The 16,184-nt window shown below is 38.4% G+C and overlaps 1 protein-coding gene across 5 annotated transcripts in view; it reads left to right on the plus strand.

Annotated features, from left to right (window-relative positions):
- Positions 1-13,625, plus strand: part of LOC102080371 (uncharacterized) — an 83,443-nt gene extending 69,818 nt beyond the window's left edge. The window contains exons 1-7 of one of the 5 annotated variants that reach the window (XM_019352617.1): positions 6,184-6,368; positions 6,717-6,803; positions 8,478-8,837; positions 9,365-9,724; positions 10,439-10,574; positions 10,669-10,705; positions 10,896-13,625. In XM_019352617.1, the coding sequence (XP_019208162.1) occupies positions 6,722-6,803; positions 8,478-8,837; positions 9,365-9,724; positions 10,439-10,574; positions 10,669-10,705; positions 10,896-11,006 (1,086 nt within the window). In that variant the 5' untranslated portion in view covers positions 6,184-6,368; positions 6,717-6,721 and the 3' untranslated portion in view covers positions 11,007-13,625. Of the gene's footprint in view, positions 1-6,183; positions 6,369-6,716; positions 6,804-8,477; positions 8,838-9,364; positions 9,725-10,438; positions 10,575-10,668; positions 10,706-10,895 lie in introns of those variants that run through there. The other 4 variants (XM_019352618.1, XM_019352619.1, XM_019352614.2 and 1 more) reach the window with 4 other exon arrangements.
- The last annotated feature ends 2,559 nt before the right edge of the window (positions 13,626-16,184 follow it).

Here is a 16,184-nt window from a genome sequence, read left to right on the forward strand (position 1 = left end):
AATGTAAACTTTTTACAATCATGCGAAATTGCAAAATGCTTAGCTGTGTCTCTAATTAAACCTCTGTAACTTTGCTCTCCTTTACTTCAGCAGCATCAGGTAATGTTCACATGTTGATTCATGGTTTTCTTCTTTTTTTTGTTCTACTGCAGAATATTTTTTAAGGAGGTTTCTTTGCTATGAAAAGCCAGGCCATGTTTTTCTGTGTTTTATTCTGAGTTACTTTGAAACAAAGGCATCTGCTGTGATGTTTACATCTCTGATGAAGTCTCACAGTGCCAGCTTTCTTTTTATAGATATAAAAATATGGATATATACTGATAAATGATCAGAATTATAATATTTCTGACTGTCTGAGGGAAAACTTTCCCGATTCAAATCGAATTGAATCGAATCGTGGATTGAATCAAAATGATTCTAGAAATCAGTGATGATACCCAGCCCTACTCAGCCCCCTAAGCATTTTCCCTTTCCAGTTCACAATCAATCCTATCCCCAGGTCAAAAATATGTATAGGAAAATTGGCCTAATATAATATTTTTTTTATAAACATACCTGTCCAGCTGTCAAGTGATTAATTGCATAAGTACATGGAGTCAGGACCTCACAGTAGAAGCATACTCCATAATGTGGTGTACATTATCATATGTATATTATATATATTTCTCACTTATTGTATTTACCAACATCAAGAAGTCATAAGCAAAGAAAGACCACACCATGGTGAATGTTTAAATAGGGAAAGTTTATTGATCAAAATGTATTAAGCAAATAAGCATAACCATTTAAAAAAACAAAAAAACAATTACATGTTCAAAGCAACGCAACGGTGGCCCAATATCAGAGAGAACTCCACTCTGTAGAGGGAGCAGTGATAATGAAGCTGTCTGTTTTATTTTGTAGATTCAAGCTGCTCTTCATAATTTTCGCCACCAGATGTCACCAGAGAGGACTGTGTTGAAAAGCTTCGAGTAATGAACCGTTTTCCAATACAAGCTTCAGTGCTTCAGAAAGCTTCATTTGGCCATCACTACCTCTTAAGGTGACGGACCTGCTGTGTCCCAATCCAGCGACAGCACACTCCGGAGTACGCATTTTGAGACCTATTACGTCACAGCGACGCGACGACGGCTGTCCCAATCCGAAGTGTACTCCAATAAATGCGTACTCCAAATGCGCCGTCAATTTCCCGAAATTTGAAGTGTGGTCCGTGTCGTGACAGTCCGGTGTACACTTCGTGGTCCCGTATATCCCACAATTCATACCGCGGCGGTGGGTGTGGATAATTTCGCCGAAAAATACGGCAGACGGTTGGGGCGGGGCGGCCGAAGAGTAAACTTTAAAAAGCAATTACTGAACATTATGTCACTTATTTATGTGCGAATGTTTAATAATGAAGAACTTTAAAACATTACTTTTGGCCACATGTCGGCAAAGTTATGTGACATTAGTGATGTTAGTACTAACTTGGTTTTAAAGCCTTTACTTGAAAATATACGCCGTTCAATAGTTGACCTTAATCTTACAGAGAATGTGATGATTTTATGGATAATTAAAGTCAGTCATATATCCACAAACACAACAAGCTGAAAGTCAGTGATGCTGCTCGGTTTGCAGTCCTGAATATGACGGCACAAGCAGGATTCACTGCACTGTTAATGTTAGCTATGTTATATTGCTGCCTCTGTTCGGTGGTGTCGAGCCAAACGGATTTTAACGTGTGTTTGAACGAGCTGACGGTTCAGTCGTTAAGCTGAAAGAAAGATGCTTTAATCACAGGAGTCACGCATGTGTCCACTGGACCATCTGGGAACTCTTCTTGTTTAGCACTCGTAATAACACGAACACTAAATCCTCCTTCTCTTGTGCTGTTTTGTAGCAGTGTATACACCTGAGACTGTCACCTGTCTGTCTGTCCTGCACTCTCTCTCTGTTTCTTTCTCTCTGATTGTGGAATAAAAGTATGAACATGTATTTATAAGTTACACTTGTGTTTGAATCCTGCAGCTTATCACACATTTGATTTCCATGTGTGACAACTGCGAGTGTCCAGAGTGAGGACAGACTGAGGGACTCACTGCTGCACATCATCTGTGAGGCTTTGCACCCCTGATGATCCACCAGGACAAACTCAGCAGTGTGTGAGGAAGAGGAGGAGGAAGAGCCAGCAGCAGCTGACAGATGGAGAGAATAGACAGACTGTTCCCTGTTTGTGAAGGACTGCTAGAAAAGTTTAAAATAACTAATTGTCTGTCCTGAATCAATTTTATTGGGTAATGTTTAAATAATTTTATCATTCAAGTGTTTTCAGTGTGGGAGAAAGTACTCAGGGCCTTCAAGTTACACACTGTGAAAGGCAGTAATAAGTTTAGTATTCAGAAACCTAAAGTATGTATCAGCAGCAGAATGGAGCTAAAAATAAATGTCCATGTTTGTTTCACTTCTATGAAGCTTTGAGTATTTTGGATTAGTAGTACTGCTGTGTTTGTTGCATCATATTGCTGTAATTGTTTATATGCTTTATATATTCTGAGGTAAGTTGATCTATAGTGTTACATCATATTCTATAAGGATGTTATGTGGTTGTGTACTTTCTGCCCAGTTTGACCCATTTAGCAGAAGTCAGCCTGTTTAAGGCTCTGATATCTATTCTGTATGACCAGGGCTGGACTGGGACAAAAAATTGGCCCGGGCATTTTGACTAGAAACTGGCTCACCAGGTATTATAGGGAAAGCCATAAAGCCTCTGAATGAAACAAACGCTGTGACAGTGATGTACACTGTCTTGTTGGTATATGTATGATTTCTATACATTTTACGTCATACTAAAAACTTTGGTTGTAAGATTTAGATAATTATTTATTAAAAGCGAGACATTTTAAATGAGAATAAGTAAGAAATGTATTTCTTTGTGCCCCCCTTTCCCTGTTAATGCCCTACCTGGCCCCCTGGCAAAACTTTCCTAGACCCGCCTCTGCACCGTTACCAGCTGTCATTTACTCAGAAAAGGATCCTGGTGTTATTTGTCTCCCAGAAACAGTTCATAACTTCCCTTCAACTCATCCATGTCACCTAAAAGGTAAACCTGTTTCTCCATCACCTGTTCAGCTCTGATGATTCAGTAAGGACATCTCCTGGTTTCATCTGCATGTTTCCCTCTCACCACATATCCAAACCGACATCATGACCAGCAGCTTTACAGCTGTGGCTCCAGCAAACATCAGCTGATACTAGAAATTAATATTAAATAAATTCTAACAACAGCTGATCATTGATCAGTTTCATGATTGAAGTAGCAACAGGAGAGGGAGGGGGAGAGAATGAGAGAAGAAGAAGCAGCTGTGCAGCGTAAAGACACAGAATAACTCCAGCTTTGTGTCGTTTTCCTTTGTAGTTGAAGTACGGGACAAACTGTGTTCCTTCTCAGCTCAATACGAAACGCGTAATATTTTCTCTAAATACAGGACGATTCCGCTTTTTACGGGATGGTTGGCAACTCTACTAACTGACCTTATGAATAAAATAAAGTTCACTATCAGTAACATCATAGCACCCGCCCAGCTGTATAGAAACTCCGTCATGCTAGCTAGTACGCAGTACGAGTTGTTGTAATTGACGGTAAAAAGTCAGCACAACGAAAATAAACTCCACCTAAACTTGGTTTATATCTGACCCGGATAGACTGCAGGTCATAACTTCTTACCTGAAGTTCAGTTCACCTGACACTTGGACCGACGGCCGCCTCGGGTCTCTCCACCTCCTGCCTCCCCTTTCCCTCACCCACCTGCTGGCCTTTATGGTAGCTCCGCCATAGCCACCACCAAACAACTGAGTTAATTTTACACATCGGCCAGCATCTGGCCAATCCACCACCTTTCGTTGTTTATACCGTTACAAGAAAAAAATAAATAAATAAAAAAATCATCAGCCCATAAAAACGAAAAATCACCATCGGGCATACCGGGCAGTCCAGCTATGTGTATGACATAAGGAGTTATGACATGGTATGATTTTCTCACCCAATAAAGGAATATTTAATATATCAGTCTACTCTTCATTTTATCAGACACCATTATCACAGCTTATAAATTTTCTTTTTACACATATATGTAAGCATTGAGCCAAATTTAATAATGCCAACATAATAAAAGAACAATATTTGTCTCTTATATATCATACATCTATATATACACTGTCAAAGATACTTGTCTTTGAGTGAAGATTTAAGGTGATAGGAAATATAAATAACTGCAACTTGAATCTTTACTGAAGCTCAATATTTGACACAGAGTTCAAGCTCACTGCTGTAATAACTAATAATGATTAATATAATAACTATAATATTGGCCATATTATATTTACATTACCAAAGTGAGATGACTTTAGTCTCATGAGCAACATTAACTAATTGTTATTTACTAACTAATCTTAAAATGACTGTTCAGTACAGAAATGAAGCCCAATAATCATGTTTTACAGTCCTGTGGTCTCAGCCTCAGATACTTATCAAATCGAACAAAGCTCATGTAAAAACAAACAAACAAATGAACAAAAGATTTTCTCTTTCATTTCTGTCAAACAATCCTGTATGAAACGTTTCCAGCAGTTGGTGTCATGGTTGCTAGGCAACCTGAGCAGCACGATGTAGGCTAGACCGTCCCATTTCACGTGCCTCGCACTTCCTGCCTTAACGGTCTTTGAGTATGCGGCCCTTTGTGGACCGTTAAGGCTGCGCACTTTAAGGCTACAGACCCTGAATTGGGATGCAGCCTATGGTGCTGCTCAAGACAAGGGTGTGTAATAAACGGAAGGTCCCACCACCAAGGTACCCCAGTCACATCCACGTCCGGCCTTCTGCATCTGAATCAAAGAAAGAAAAGTTATAATGTATTCCATCAAAAACCTAAATGCACCCTCTGTTGTGAGCCCAACTGCAAAACACAAACAAAAGTATACAAATCAAACAGTCAGAAACCAAATATACAAACAAAGTAAATGAAACATTTAACTTAGAGCAGATGGCGTCACAGAGTCACATCAAATCGTCATACATCCGACTGCTGTAATTAGATGATTAAGTCCATTAACATGCACAGGAGCAGGCTTTCAAGTTGGCTCAACGCTTTTCTAAAATGTTCACTTCTAGTGAAATGATAAACAACACTGAAAGGAAAGGCAACAAAAAAAAAAAAAGAAACCTAAAAGAAAAGGCGAGGCACTTCTGTTAATGTATCCTGGAAAGGCAGTAGCAGCCCCGCTATAAGGGTATCGGCTGCCCTCTGAGGCCCACACTTCCTGCAATGCATCATACAATTAGTATTTACAGAAAAAGACAATAGAAAGATCGTGGCAGAGTTACGTACCGATCAAATGGGGTCGCTGTTAACAAAGTGGCCCAGAGGAGGCTTCTGCAGCTACAACCTATCCAGGATTAACGACTGTTAATGACTGGACTGTGACAATGGTTCCTTTCTTTTTTAGCCATTCTGCTGTTAAATTTGCTCCTGTGTTTCAGACAACTGTCCTGTTGTATGACCCAGTTTAGCTTTCACTGTAAAGCAAATTGTACAGTCTCCTGCATTTTTACGGAAATCCACTACTTTGATAGCTGCTAGCTGTCCTGCATGTTTTCCACTTTCTCATTGTAGCAAGCTGAGCTTTAAACTGTTCAGAAATAGCCTTATAACCCTTTCCTGATTGATGGGCAACAGCACTTGGTTTGTATCTAGATCTGCTAAAGAGCAGCTTATTAGTTTTTTTTTAGATTATATTCTGGCACATAAAACCTTAGAAGTAACAGGGGGTGTGCTTTCTTTTTTTTTTATAGTGACTATATATCCCCACATACTTTTTGAGAGATGACTTTTTATAACAAGCTTTGAAAACGCAAAGTGTCAAGAGAACAGAAGCACTGTAGGGAAAAAAAGCACAGAAAAGTAAAGTAAACCTCACCTACTTTATGAGATGCTATCTATGGCCTGTCGCTGTGGTATTGGTAAAAGTAGAACAGTGCAATGCTGGGTGGGAAAAATACTACAGTCAGGGTACACTCTCACAGCATCGCCTCCAACTTCAAAGACCAACCAGCCAACCAAAAGAAAAAAACGGCATGTCACTCACGTGGTCACACACCAAATTCATCTATTTCCTGTTTGCACGCCATTTGTGTGGTATTGTGTAAGCAGCTGGGCAATGCATAATACATGCATAATACTATGCATGTATGTCCACTGTGCAGGCACACATGCAAAGAAGCTGTATGCTAAAATTAAGATGATTATTAGATATCAAATTCTCCTGCTTGTGTGACATCAAAGCTGTTAAAGTTGCCGTGCAGAGATAAGGATTAAACAGCATATGACTCAACGGTAAGAAAACAGTATTGCTATTTAGTCTGTACCACGTTTAGGTTTGCACAGGATGTGATCGTTACAATTCTTATGAGCAATTTATTGCATTTTATTACAGTCATAGGGTATTTAAAGGTTACTGTTTTGATACTGCACTTCAGTTTCTTGTAATTATTAAGAAACTGTCAGCTGAAAAGAGCTCGAAAATGTTTCGTGCATTTAAAAATTTTGCTCTTTTGTGTGACCCTGTTTTTTGTTGCTTCTGTGTTCAGGACATCCTTGATATTTACTTTCTGATACTAAGTAAGAATAAAATACCAGTTGCAGATATTAAAATTTCAAATAAATTATCTTTTTTTTTTCAAGCTGGCATGGAAGACTTTTCAAGATATTGGGGAATTGACAGGACCTTGTTTCTTGTATGTTGCATCGTCTGTATATTTTTACAAGCAGGTAAAATTCATTTTACGGCTTTGACAATGAGTATAATGTAATGGAAAAGTTTATTAATTTGAATTTTTTTTCAGTTTTTGCTTTTATACTGGAAGCTACATGGAAAAAATATGAATAGTGCAAAATAAGCTTAATTTTATATCTGGATTATGACTTAAACTTCAGTTCTTTGTTTTTTGGGATGCTGGCTGTATTCTGCGACATGCCCGCCTTTTTACAAAGCTGTGTATTTGGCCCCATCCTTGTTCATTTGTCACAAAATACAGTTAAATGATCATTTATATCTCAAGTGAAGTAACCTATCCAGATCTACCTGATATTAAGAAGTAATTCCTCCCTAAAATTAATACCCTGTTGCACAGCCTTGGCAGCAAGAACTGCGATCAAGCATTTGCAGTAACTTGTAATGAGTCTTTCAGATCACTGTGGACAAAATTTGACCCATGTCTTCATCAGACATTCTTTAAGCATTTTCTTTTAAAGAACAGAAAAGCAGCCTCCGACCATTACACTACCACCACCATGTTTTACTGTAGCTATGATGCTCTTTTCATGAAATGCTGTATCAGGTTTATAGCGCATGTACCGAGGCTCAAACCTTCCAAAAAGACAAACTTCTTTTCTCATCAGCCCACAGATTAATTTCCCAAAAGTTTCATTGATCAACAAGTTGGTTTTTTTTTATGTCAAATGTGAAATAAGCCTTTGAGGTTTTGTTTATTGGAAGCTATGTAACTCAATTTTAGGGTGTTTTTTTTTAATTAATAAATGTTGAATCAGGAACACTGACCTTAGCTGAGACAAGTGAGGCTTGAAATTCTTTAGATGTGGTTTTACACCTCAGAGATCCTGTGTGTTTTTTTTGGTTGTTTTTTTTTTTTTTTTTACCTCCTCATTGAGTCGTCAATGCGCTCTTGGGGTAATTTTGTTAGACTGGCCACTCTTGGGAAGGTTAATGTGTATTTATTTGTGGATACTGGCTCTCACGGTGATTTGCTTGAGTTCCAAAGCCTTAAAAATTACTTCATTACAGTCAGGTAGATTTGGATAGCTTTTTTCTTGAACAAATAGAATCACCATTTGAAAACTGTATTTTTAAAACGTATTTTGGTTATCTTTATCTAATATTAAAAGTTTTTGCTCTGAAGCATACAAAATAATAGGAAGGGGACAAATAGTTTTTTCACAGCACTGTACATGCATTCAATATTGATTAAGTCAGGAAAAGGATGAAAAAGCAGAGCTGGGATAATGGTGGGCTGCAAAATGACTTGCAGAGAAACCAGCATCGATAGTCAAGCTGAAGACAATGAAATTATGTACCCTATGGGATGTAACAGTTGAAAGTGTGTAGGAGCATCAGCTGAGCTAACTGATATACCAGGATTAACTTCATTCAGTGGCCTGCTCTGTATGTTCTTCTACTCTTTATGCTCAAAGTTAAAGCTAACCATCTACAGCAACTGTGACGCGCTTTCATAAAAATTAAAATCATGTAAAAACAAAACAAAACAAAACACAACACATTTCCCAAAATGCAGTCCTATTCCCCAAAATACTGATGCTGCAGAATGTAAACACAACCTAAGCTTAGTATACTATAGGATACTATATATGTAATTGAAGTAATGAATAAATGAGGCCTATAAAGTGATTTTTTTTTTGTCTTTCAAGAAGGGAACAGCACTTCCAGGATGGTCGGGAGCACAGTGACCCTGCACTGTAGCAATAACACAATCGGCGACCTCCTTCAACTGACATGGAGAAGGAATGGGACTCTTCTGTTTAGTTTCAGGCCACAAAAAGCCTCAAACAGCAGCTCTGTCACCTTAAGCAGTAATCAGAACACCTCAGGCAGCAGAATAATAAGGTATCCTGCAGCTGCCACCCTGAATCTAAACATGTCCACCTTAGAAAGCCAATTGTATGCACTAATCATAGAGAGAGCCCAGAAAAGTCACACAGGAAACTACACTTGTGAAATGACCATAGACTCAGGAGTCTTCGAACAGAAATGGGAGCTTGTGATTACAGGTGAGTTTATCAACTTTTGAAGTTTTTAGATTACAAAAACCAACCAACCAAACAGACAAAAAAGTATACCTTACACACCCATCGTGGCTGAATACAGTGTGGGGGCGGGGGGGCAGAGGCTGGCTGATGGTGGGGCACAGAAAGCAGAAGAGGTTGGCAACAATGGCATTTTTTTTTAGCTTATCCCATTTTATCTTCTTTTTAAAATACACAAGTCCCTGCCCTTTGTTCTAAAGATTACACTGGATTAACTTCATTCAGTGGCCTGCTCTGTATGTTCTTCTACTCTTTATGCTCAAACTTAAAGCTAACCATCTACAGCAACTGTGACGCGCTTTCATAAAAATTAAAATCATGTAAAAACAAAACAAAACAAAACACATTTCCCAAAATGCAGTCCTATTCCCCAAAATACTGATGCTGCAGAATGTAAATACAACCTAAGCTTAGTATACTAGGATACTATATATGTAATTGAAGTAATGAATAAATGAGGCCTATAAAGTGATTTTTTTTTGTCTTTCAAGAAGGGAACAGCACTTCCAGGATGGTCGGGAGCACAGCGACCCTGCACTGTAGCAATAACACAATCGGCGACCTCCTTCAACTGACATGGAGAAGGAATGGGACTCAACTGTTTAGTTTCAAGCCACAGAAAGCCTCAAACAGCAGCTCTGTCACCTTAAGCAGTAATCAGAAAACCTCAGACAGCAGAATAATAAGGTCTCCTGCAGCTGCCACCCTGAATCTGACCATGTCCACCTTAGAAAGCCAATTGTACCCACTAATCATAGAAAGCGCCCAGAAAAATCACACAGGAAACTACACTTGTGAAATGACCACAGACTCGGGATTCTTCGAACAGAAATGGGAGCTTGTGATTACAGGTGAGTTTATCAACTTTTGAAGTTTTAGATTACAAAAATGAACCAAACAGACAAAAAAGCATACCTTACACACCCATCGTGACTGAATACAGTGTGGGGGCGGGGGGCAGAGGCTGGCTGATGGTGGGGCACGGAAAGAAGAAGAGGTTGGCACCAATGGCATTTTTTTGGGGGGGCTTATCCGATTTTTATCTTCTTTTTAAAATACACAAGTCCCTGCCCTTTTGCTCTAAAGATTACACTGGATTAACTGCAGTTTGTGAGGTTTTATAGGCGGCTGGTGAGAGCACTACTTAAATGCTGTTGTAGGTGGAAGTTGAAAACTCACCCACACACAATAGCGCTGAGCACCTCTGGCTGCACTGACATTTCCTTCATAATTGTGCATCGTACAACAGTAGAAACTTTAAGGTTAGATTGTGTGGCAGCATTATTGCTTTTCCCACTCAAACCACAGTATGAACGTTGAAATATAAAACTCCCAAGTTTCAGACTTGACATGAATGACATGAAGCGGTAAAAAAACATTTCGTGAGATGCCTGGGGTCTTTTCAGAGACCATATGAAAGGTGTCAGCACTTCTGACTTCCTTTCTGACAACATAGAGCTAATAATAATAACAAAAAAAGAAGATACTGCTGTTGGATGGAAATGAGCATATCTGAACCAACTGAATTGCAGTGAAATGACTCACTTTTTTATTTTATTTTACAGAGAATGCTGAAGCTGAAAGTCCATTTAAAATCAGCAAAGTTACAACAATTGCAATTATTGTATCTTCGCTATGTTTCCTGATCTTTATATTAACTGCTGTGATCATTCTCAGAGGAGTCTGCAAACGACGTTCACAGTAAGTTTCCTCCAGTCATTCTTTTACATTATTTTATGCCATTGCTATTACAAAAAAGTGTTTCTTTTTTTCTTTTTCTTTTCTTTTTTTTTAGAAGTATCACCCATCCTCCTAGAAGGTTGGTAAGTGCGGTAAGTAGAAAGTCTCTTAGATTTTTTTTCTATTTATACACAATATTGACTTACAAGGTCAAATAGATCTGCCACCTTTTCCAGCTCCACTAGCACAAGGACAGATACCAACTCATACCACAATATCTGCATTCATGTTGTATTTAAGCTTCTTAAATATGATGTTTTGTTCCTCTTTTTTCTTCTGCAGCGGGAGCCGAGACAACCCACTTATGAAAACCTGGATTTTAAAGGTCGCCAGCAATGTGGACAAATTCAGGTTCACCCTTATAAATACAGGGTGGAGTGCCCAGTAAAATAAGGCATACCTCTTTTAAATGATCATCCACTTTAAGCAGCTTTCTCCCTGAATATATTGTAATGAAGAGAACAATCTGTACTTGCAATATGCAATATTTTTTTTTCTCTGGGTAACTGAACACCAGTCAGAATGTGACCTCATCGATTTGTTATCATAAGTTGACAGTTGACAGTACGTACCTGTCAGTTTGTACAGGATGTGTAAATCCTAAGCAAAATAGCTTTTTTGGAGCTCCTAAATGCACTGTTATTCACTCACTGGCTAATGTTGTTTTAAATGAATTCAGTTTTATTTATACAAGTCCAAATCACACCCACATGTCATCTTAGGCTGCTTGTCTAGTAAGCTCAAGACTTTACAGTTTTACAGAGAGAACAAGTGCCCATTCATTATGCTCTCAGTGCTGCAGTTTATCTCTAATGCGAAAGTAAAACTTTAAACTTGACGCATTTGAACATGATAGGGTAGTTAGTGCACTCATCTCTGATGCTGTCTCATGGTTTAATGTAGGAGATGCAGAGAGAACCAGATCAAAGATGAATTTATTTAATTAATTGAAGATTTTTGGTGATAAATAAGACTACACAAACCCTGATCACTGTTTTTGTTATCTGTGTATGCCTTGATTTCATAAATCAGACTTGAAGGCAAATATGTTACAAGTACAGATTCAACTTTTGGAGATATGTTACAAGTATATTTATTGTTTTCTCATCACCGGGTAAATGCACATAAATTCCCATGACAATGCAAAAAACATAGTTTATGCTGGTGTAACCTCATAAACGATCTACCTTCTGTGATTTTAGTGCGATACGTCTCAACAGGTTACATATATAAAAAATATTCTTTCATCAGAGATTGTATATCACTGTTAAAGCACACTGTAGCAACAACCCCAAAAAGTTGGGACACTGTGTAAAATAAAAACAGTATTCAATTATTTTCAAATCTCATAAACTCATATTTTATATCAGTAAACATATACATCAAATCTCGAATGTTTAAACTGAGACATTTTACTATTTAATGGAAAATATGAGCTCATTTTCAGTTTAATGACTGCAGCATGTGTCAAAAAAGCAGGGATAGTAGCAACGAAAGACTAATACTTATTAGGTTAACTGTTTTCAGGCCAGTAGTACTGATTTTAGAAAATATGACATCTACAAATTGTGGAACAGTTTCAGAATAATGTCTCTAAACATGAATCTGGAGAAATCTCTGTGCGCATGTGACAAGGTGGAATATCAATAATGGATGCCTTTGTGATTCTGTCATGGAGGTCACTTCATCAGCTCAGGAACACAGTTTACTGTGCCATCCACAAATACATGGAAACCATACTGGCTGAACCAAAGAGGAGAGGGACCATCAGGCTCAGTACAGATGCCTGTATCTGTGATGGTAAAGTGTTGCATTAATTAGTGCTTATGGAACTGGCAGCTTGCATCTTTAAAGACGCCTTCAATGCTAGCCAGGTTAAAGGAAATTCAACTTTATGACACTGCAGACTCTGACTTTAAGCTTTACACAGCTCACTAACGCATTAATGGCACTTTGTACTGCATTCATTTTGACTGCATTCTGAAGAGGAGAAACAGAGAGTCAATAAGATGGTACTAAGGTCACATTTAAAGACTCTGCATGACTCAGTGGAACATATCTCACATACTTCCCTTGTCTGTGGTCACTGGTGTGAAGTGGCGTAGATGCTTAAAAAAACAAAACAACCACAACTCACAACAGTGTTTTTTTTTTAGGTCAAGAAACTGTTTAATTCCAGGCACGGATGTAGGGGGTAATTTCCTGTGAAATTATTTTTCCAATCGTTTAAGAAATGCAACAATAAAATCTAAAAGTGCAAATAGCGCACTGCTAATGCAAGTAGCTTACTCAGTTCATCAGCTGGCAAAGTGAATGAAGAGAAAACTTAAAATTCATGATGAGGGCATTTTAAAAGAGAAGTGCAGTGCTTAAAAAATGCTTCAAAAGACACTAACAGTACACATGAGCCAAGTTTAAACTCAGCAAAGTCCTACTGGGTAGAGCTGCCCACACTGGCAGTCCACACCTCTAATTTTAAAAAGGCTGTAATAAAAATAAGAATAGATAAGTCCTAAAGAAGAAAGAACATCTCCCTCATCCATATTAGGTTAACTGGGGATTCAAAATTGCCCAAAGGTGTACATGTGAGTGTGAATAGCTGTCTGTCTCTATGTACTGTCTCTGCAGAAGACATTGTTGAACCCCTCCCCCCACAGCCCAACCTGATTTGAATAAGCAGTTGACACATTGCTCCAATGTTGTTGTTGTTGTTGTTGTTGTTTTGAATATGTATCATTTCATGTGTATCACCTGTGCTTGTCAGTATAAATGGCTCTGTAGAGACTACATTGATCAGGCATAACATTATGACCACCTGCCTAATATCATGTCTGTCTCTTTTTCTGCTATAACAGTAAACAATTCCAATGCACTGTGTATTCTGAAATCTTTATATGTGAACCAGTCTTACCTTTTTTTGGCACTTTGAGCAACAGTAAGTTATCTGTTGGATCAAAACATGTGGGCCAGGCTTTGCTTCTCACATGTAAAATGGTCTGTATTTGTATAGCGCTTTACTTAGTCCCTAAGGACCCCAAAGCACTTTACACTACATTCAGTCAGTGGTGATGGCAAGCTACATTGTAGCCACAGCCGCCCTGGGGAGCACTGACAGAGGCGAGGCTGCCGGACACTGGCGCCACCGGGCCCTCTGACCACCACCAGGCAACGGGTGAAGTGTCTTGCCCAAGGACACAACAACCGAAACTGTCGGAGCCAGGGCTCGAACCGGCAACCTTCCGATTACAAGACAAACTGCCAACTCTTGAGCCACGATAGCCCCAATGTGTCAATGACCCTGTCGCTGGTTCACCACTGTTCCTTCCTTGAACCACTTCTAATGGATACTGAGTATTGCAGACTGGGACCACCGCACAAGAGCTGAGAGCTGGGTTACTGAGATGCTCTGATCCCGCTGCCTACCTGTCACAATGTTGCCCTTTTCAAACTTAATCAGAGCCTTGCCCATTTTTCCTCCTTTAAACACATACAATTTTAGGGCAAAATGTTCATTTGACCCCTAATATATCCCACTCAGTAAGACGTGACATGATGATCAGCGTTATTAACGCCACCTGTTAGTGGTCATAATGTTATACCTGATTGGTGTAGGTCCTACAGTTACATTACAATCAAAGCCATAACTTTTGGAAACTGAATGACTTTATTTTGTACAGATTACGTCTTTTGCAGGCACAACTGTGTATACAGAAAAATAGAATGTGAGTGTTGAGTGTATAAAACAATGAAATAAAAGGAAATAAAAAAGAATAAGAAAATGCTTCTTCATTCAAAATCAAATTAACACAAGGGGAAAAGTCACTTACTCAATGCATTTGGTCCCTACTGTGCCTCTGACTCAGTCCTCATGTCTGGATCAATCATTCCTGATCAATCATGTGTCAACCTAACTTCTTAAATACTCCCAGTTAGAGGCATAGTAGGGTGCGCCACAACGTTGTAGATTTCCCATAGACACTTTGGGAAAATGAAACCTATTTTGTTCATCTATGACAGAAAATCCTTAATATAGACAATTGTGTATGGTATGCTCATTGTGATTCGTGGTTGATAAATTGTTAGCCAGTGAGTGCGCAGTTTCACAGTTGTTATTTGTCACATCTTTATTTTTTTTTAAACCGACATTGTAATTGTGGAAACATTTATTTTGAGGCTTGAGAACGGACATCATTAGCCTGCGGGTGATGTCACAGAAGCTACGCCAATCTTTAATATCATATATGGGAACAGATCTCGGTGACGTCATAGCTGGTTATGGCCATAGATGGAGTAAATACATCTTTAGAACATCAGAAATCAATAATTTGCAATTCAGGTAATGGGAAATTCTTATATTATTTCTCTTTTTCAAAGATTTAGAGTTATCATGAATTGTTTTAAAGTTAGCAGACATCTAAAGTGCGAATAACTGTAAAAAAAAAAAATAGATATAACTTTTAGTTTACTCAGTGGTCATTCATTGTCAGCGTCGCTGTCAACGAATATCACCCCCACAACATCCAGCCAATCAAGAAAAGCGAATTACTCACGTGGCCAGCGACCAAAGTCATTCACTTCCTGTATGGAAACCATTCTAATGTAAGTACTTGGGCAAGGCTGAATCTTTTGCATACACGCTATAGCTGGTCTACTGTATAATTACGATGATTATTATATATACACTTTACTTATTTTTGTGGCCTAAAACGTGTTAAAGGTCTGGTATAGAGATAAGGACCAAACAGCATATGACTCAATACTGGTAAGAAAATGTTGCTATTTCTGTTGTTACTGCATTAGGTTTACACAGGATGTGATCTTTCTTACTGGAATTATAGGTTATCTGTTTGCAATGAGACATATTTAAATTCTTCTACTGTTCTTCAGTTTCGTGTAATTATAACCCTGAAGGTGAAAAGTCTTCACATGCTTAGAAGTTTTGTTATGGTATGTTTTGCGCTAAAGCGTTTATTGCGTTGTTGCTGATTCACTGTACAAGACATTCTTGATAATCACATGTATTACATGAATCTCAGTGTACAAATATCTACAATTCATCTGTTATATTATAAGGTGGCTACTTTTAAAATGTTATGTTTCTAAATGAATCTTTCTTTCAAGTGGGGATGGAAAACCTTTCAAGATATCTGGACATCAATCGGACCTTGACTCTAATATGTTGCTTCTCCTGTATTTTCTTGCAAGCAGGTATTAGCAATTTCTGTGACGATGATTATAAGTTATGTTTCTCTTTCTAATTAAGAGGTTTATTGTAAAAAAACAAAACAAAAAACAACAATAACCATAAAAACAATAAAAAAAGAAGACACTTTGGAGGATGTTGTAGCTTATTGTTAGTTAACTTGCTTGTTTAGTTCAGTCAGTGCAGCTTAACTCCAATACAAAATTCTGTGGATGCGATCTTTATTTCCACAGTGTTTATTTTTTTATCCCCTTCAGAAGGGAGCAGCACTTCCTGGATGGTCGGGAGCAGAGTGACCCTGCACTGTAGCAATAACTCAATCAGTGACCTCCTTCAACTAACATGGAGAAGGAATGGGACTCTTCTGT

The sequence above is a fragment of the Oreochromis niloticus genome, linkage group LG16 (genome assembly GCF_001858045.2).
Source record: "Oreochromis niloticus isolate F11D_XX linkage group LG16, O_niloticus_UMD_NMBU, whole genome shotgun sequence".
Lineage (NCBI taxonomy): Eukaryota > Metazoa > Chordata > Actinopteri > Cichliformes > Cichlidae > Oreochromis > Oreochromis niloticus.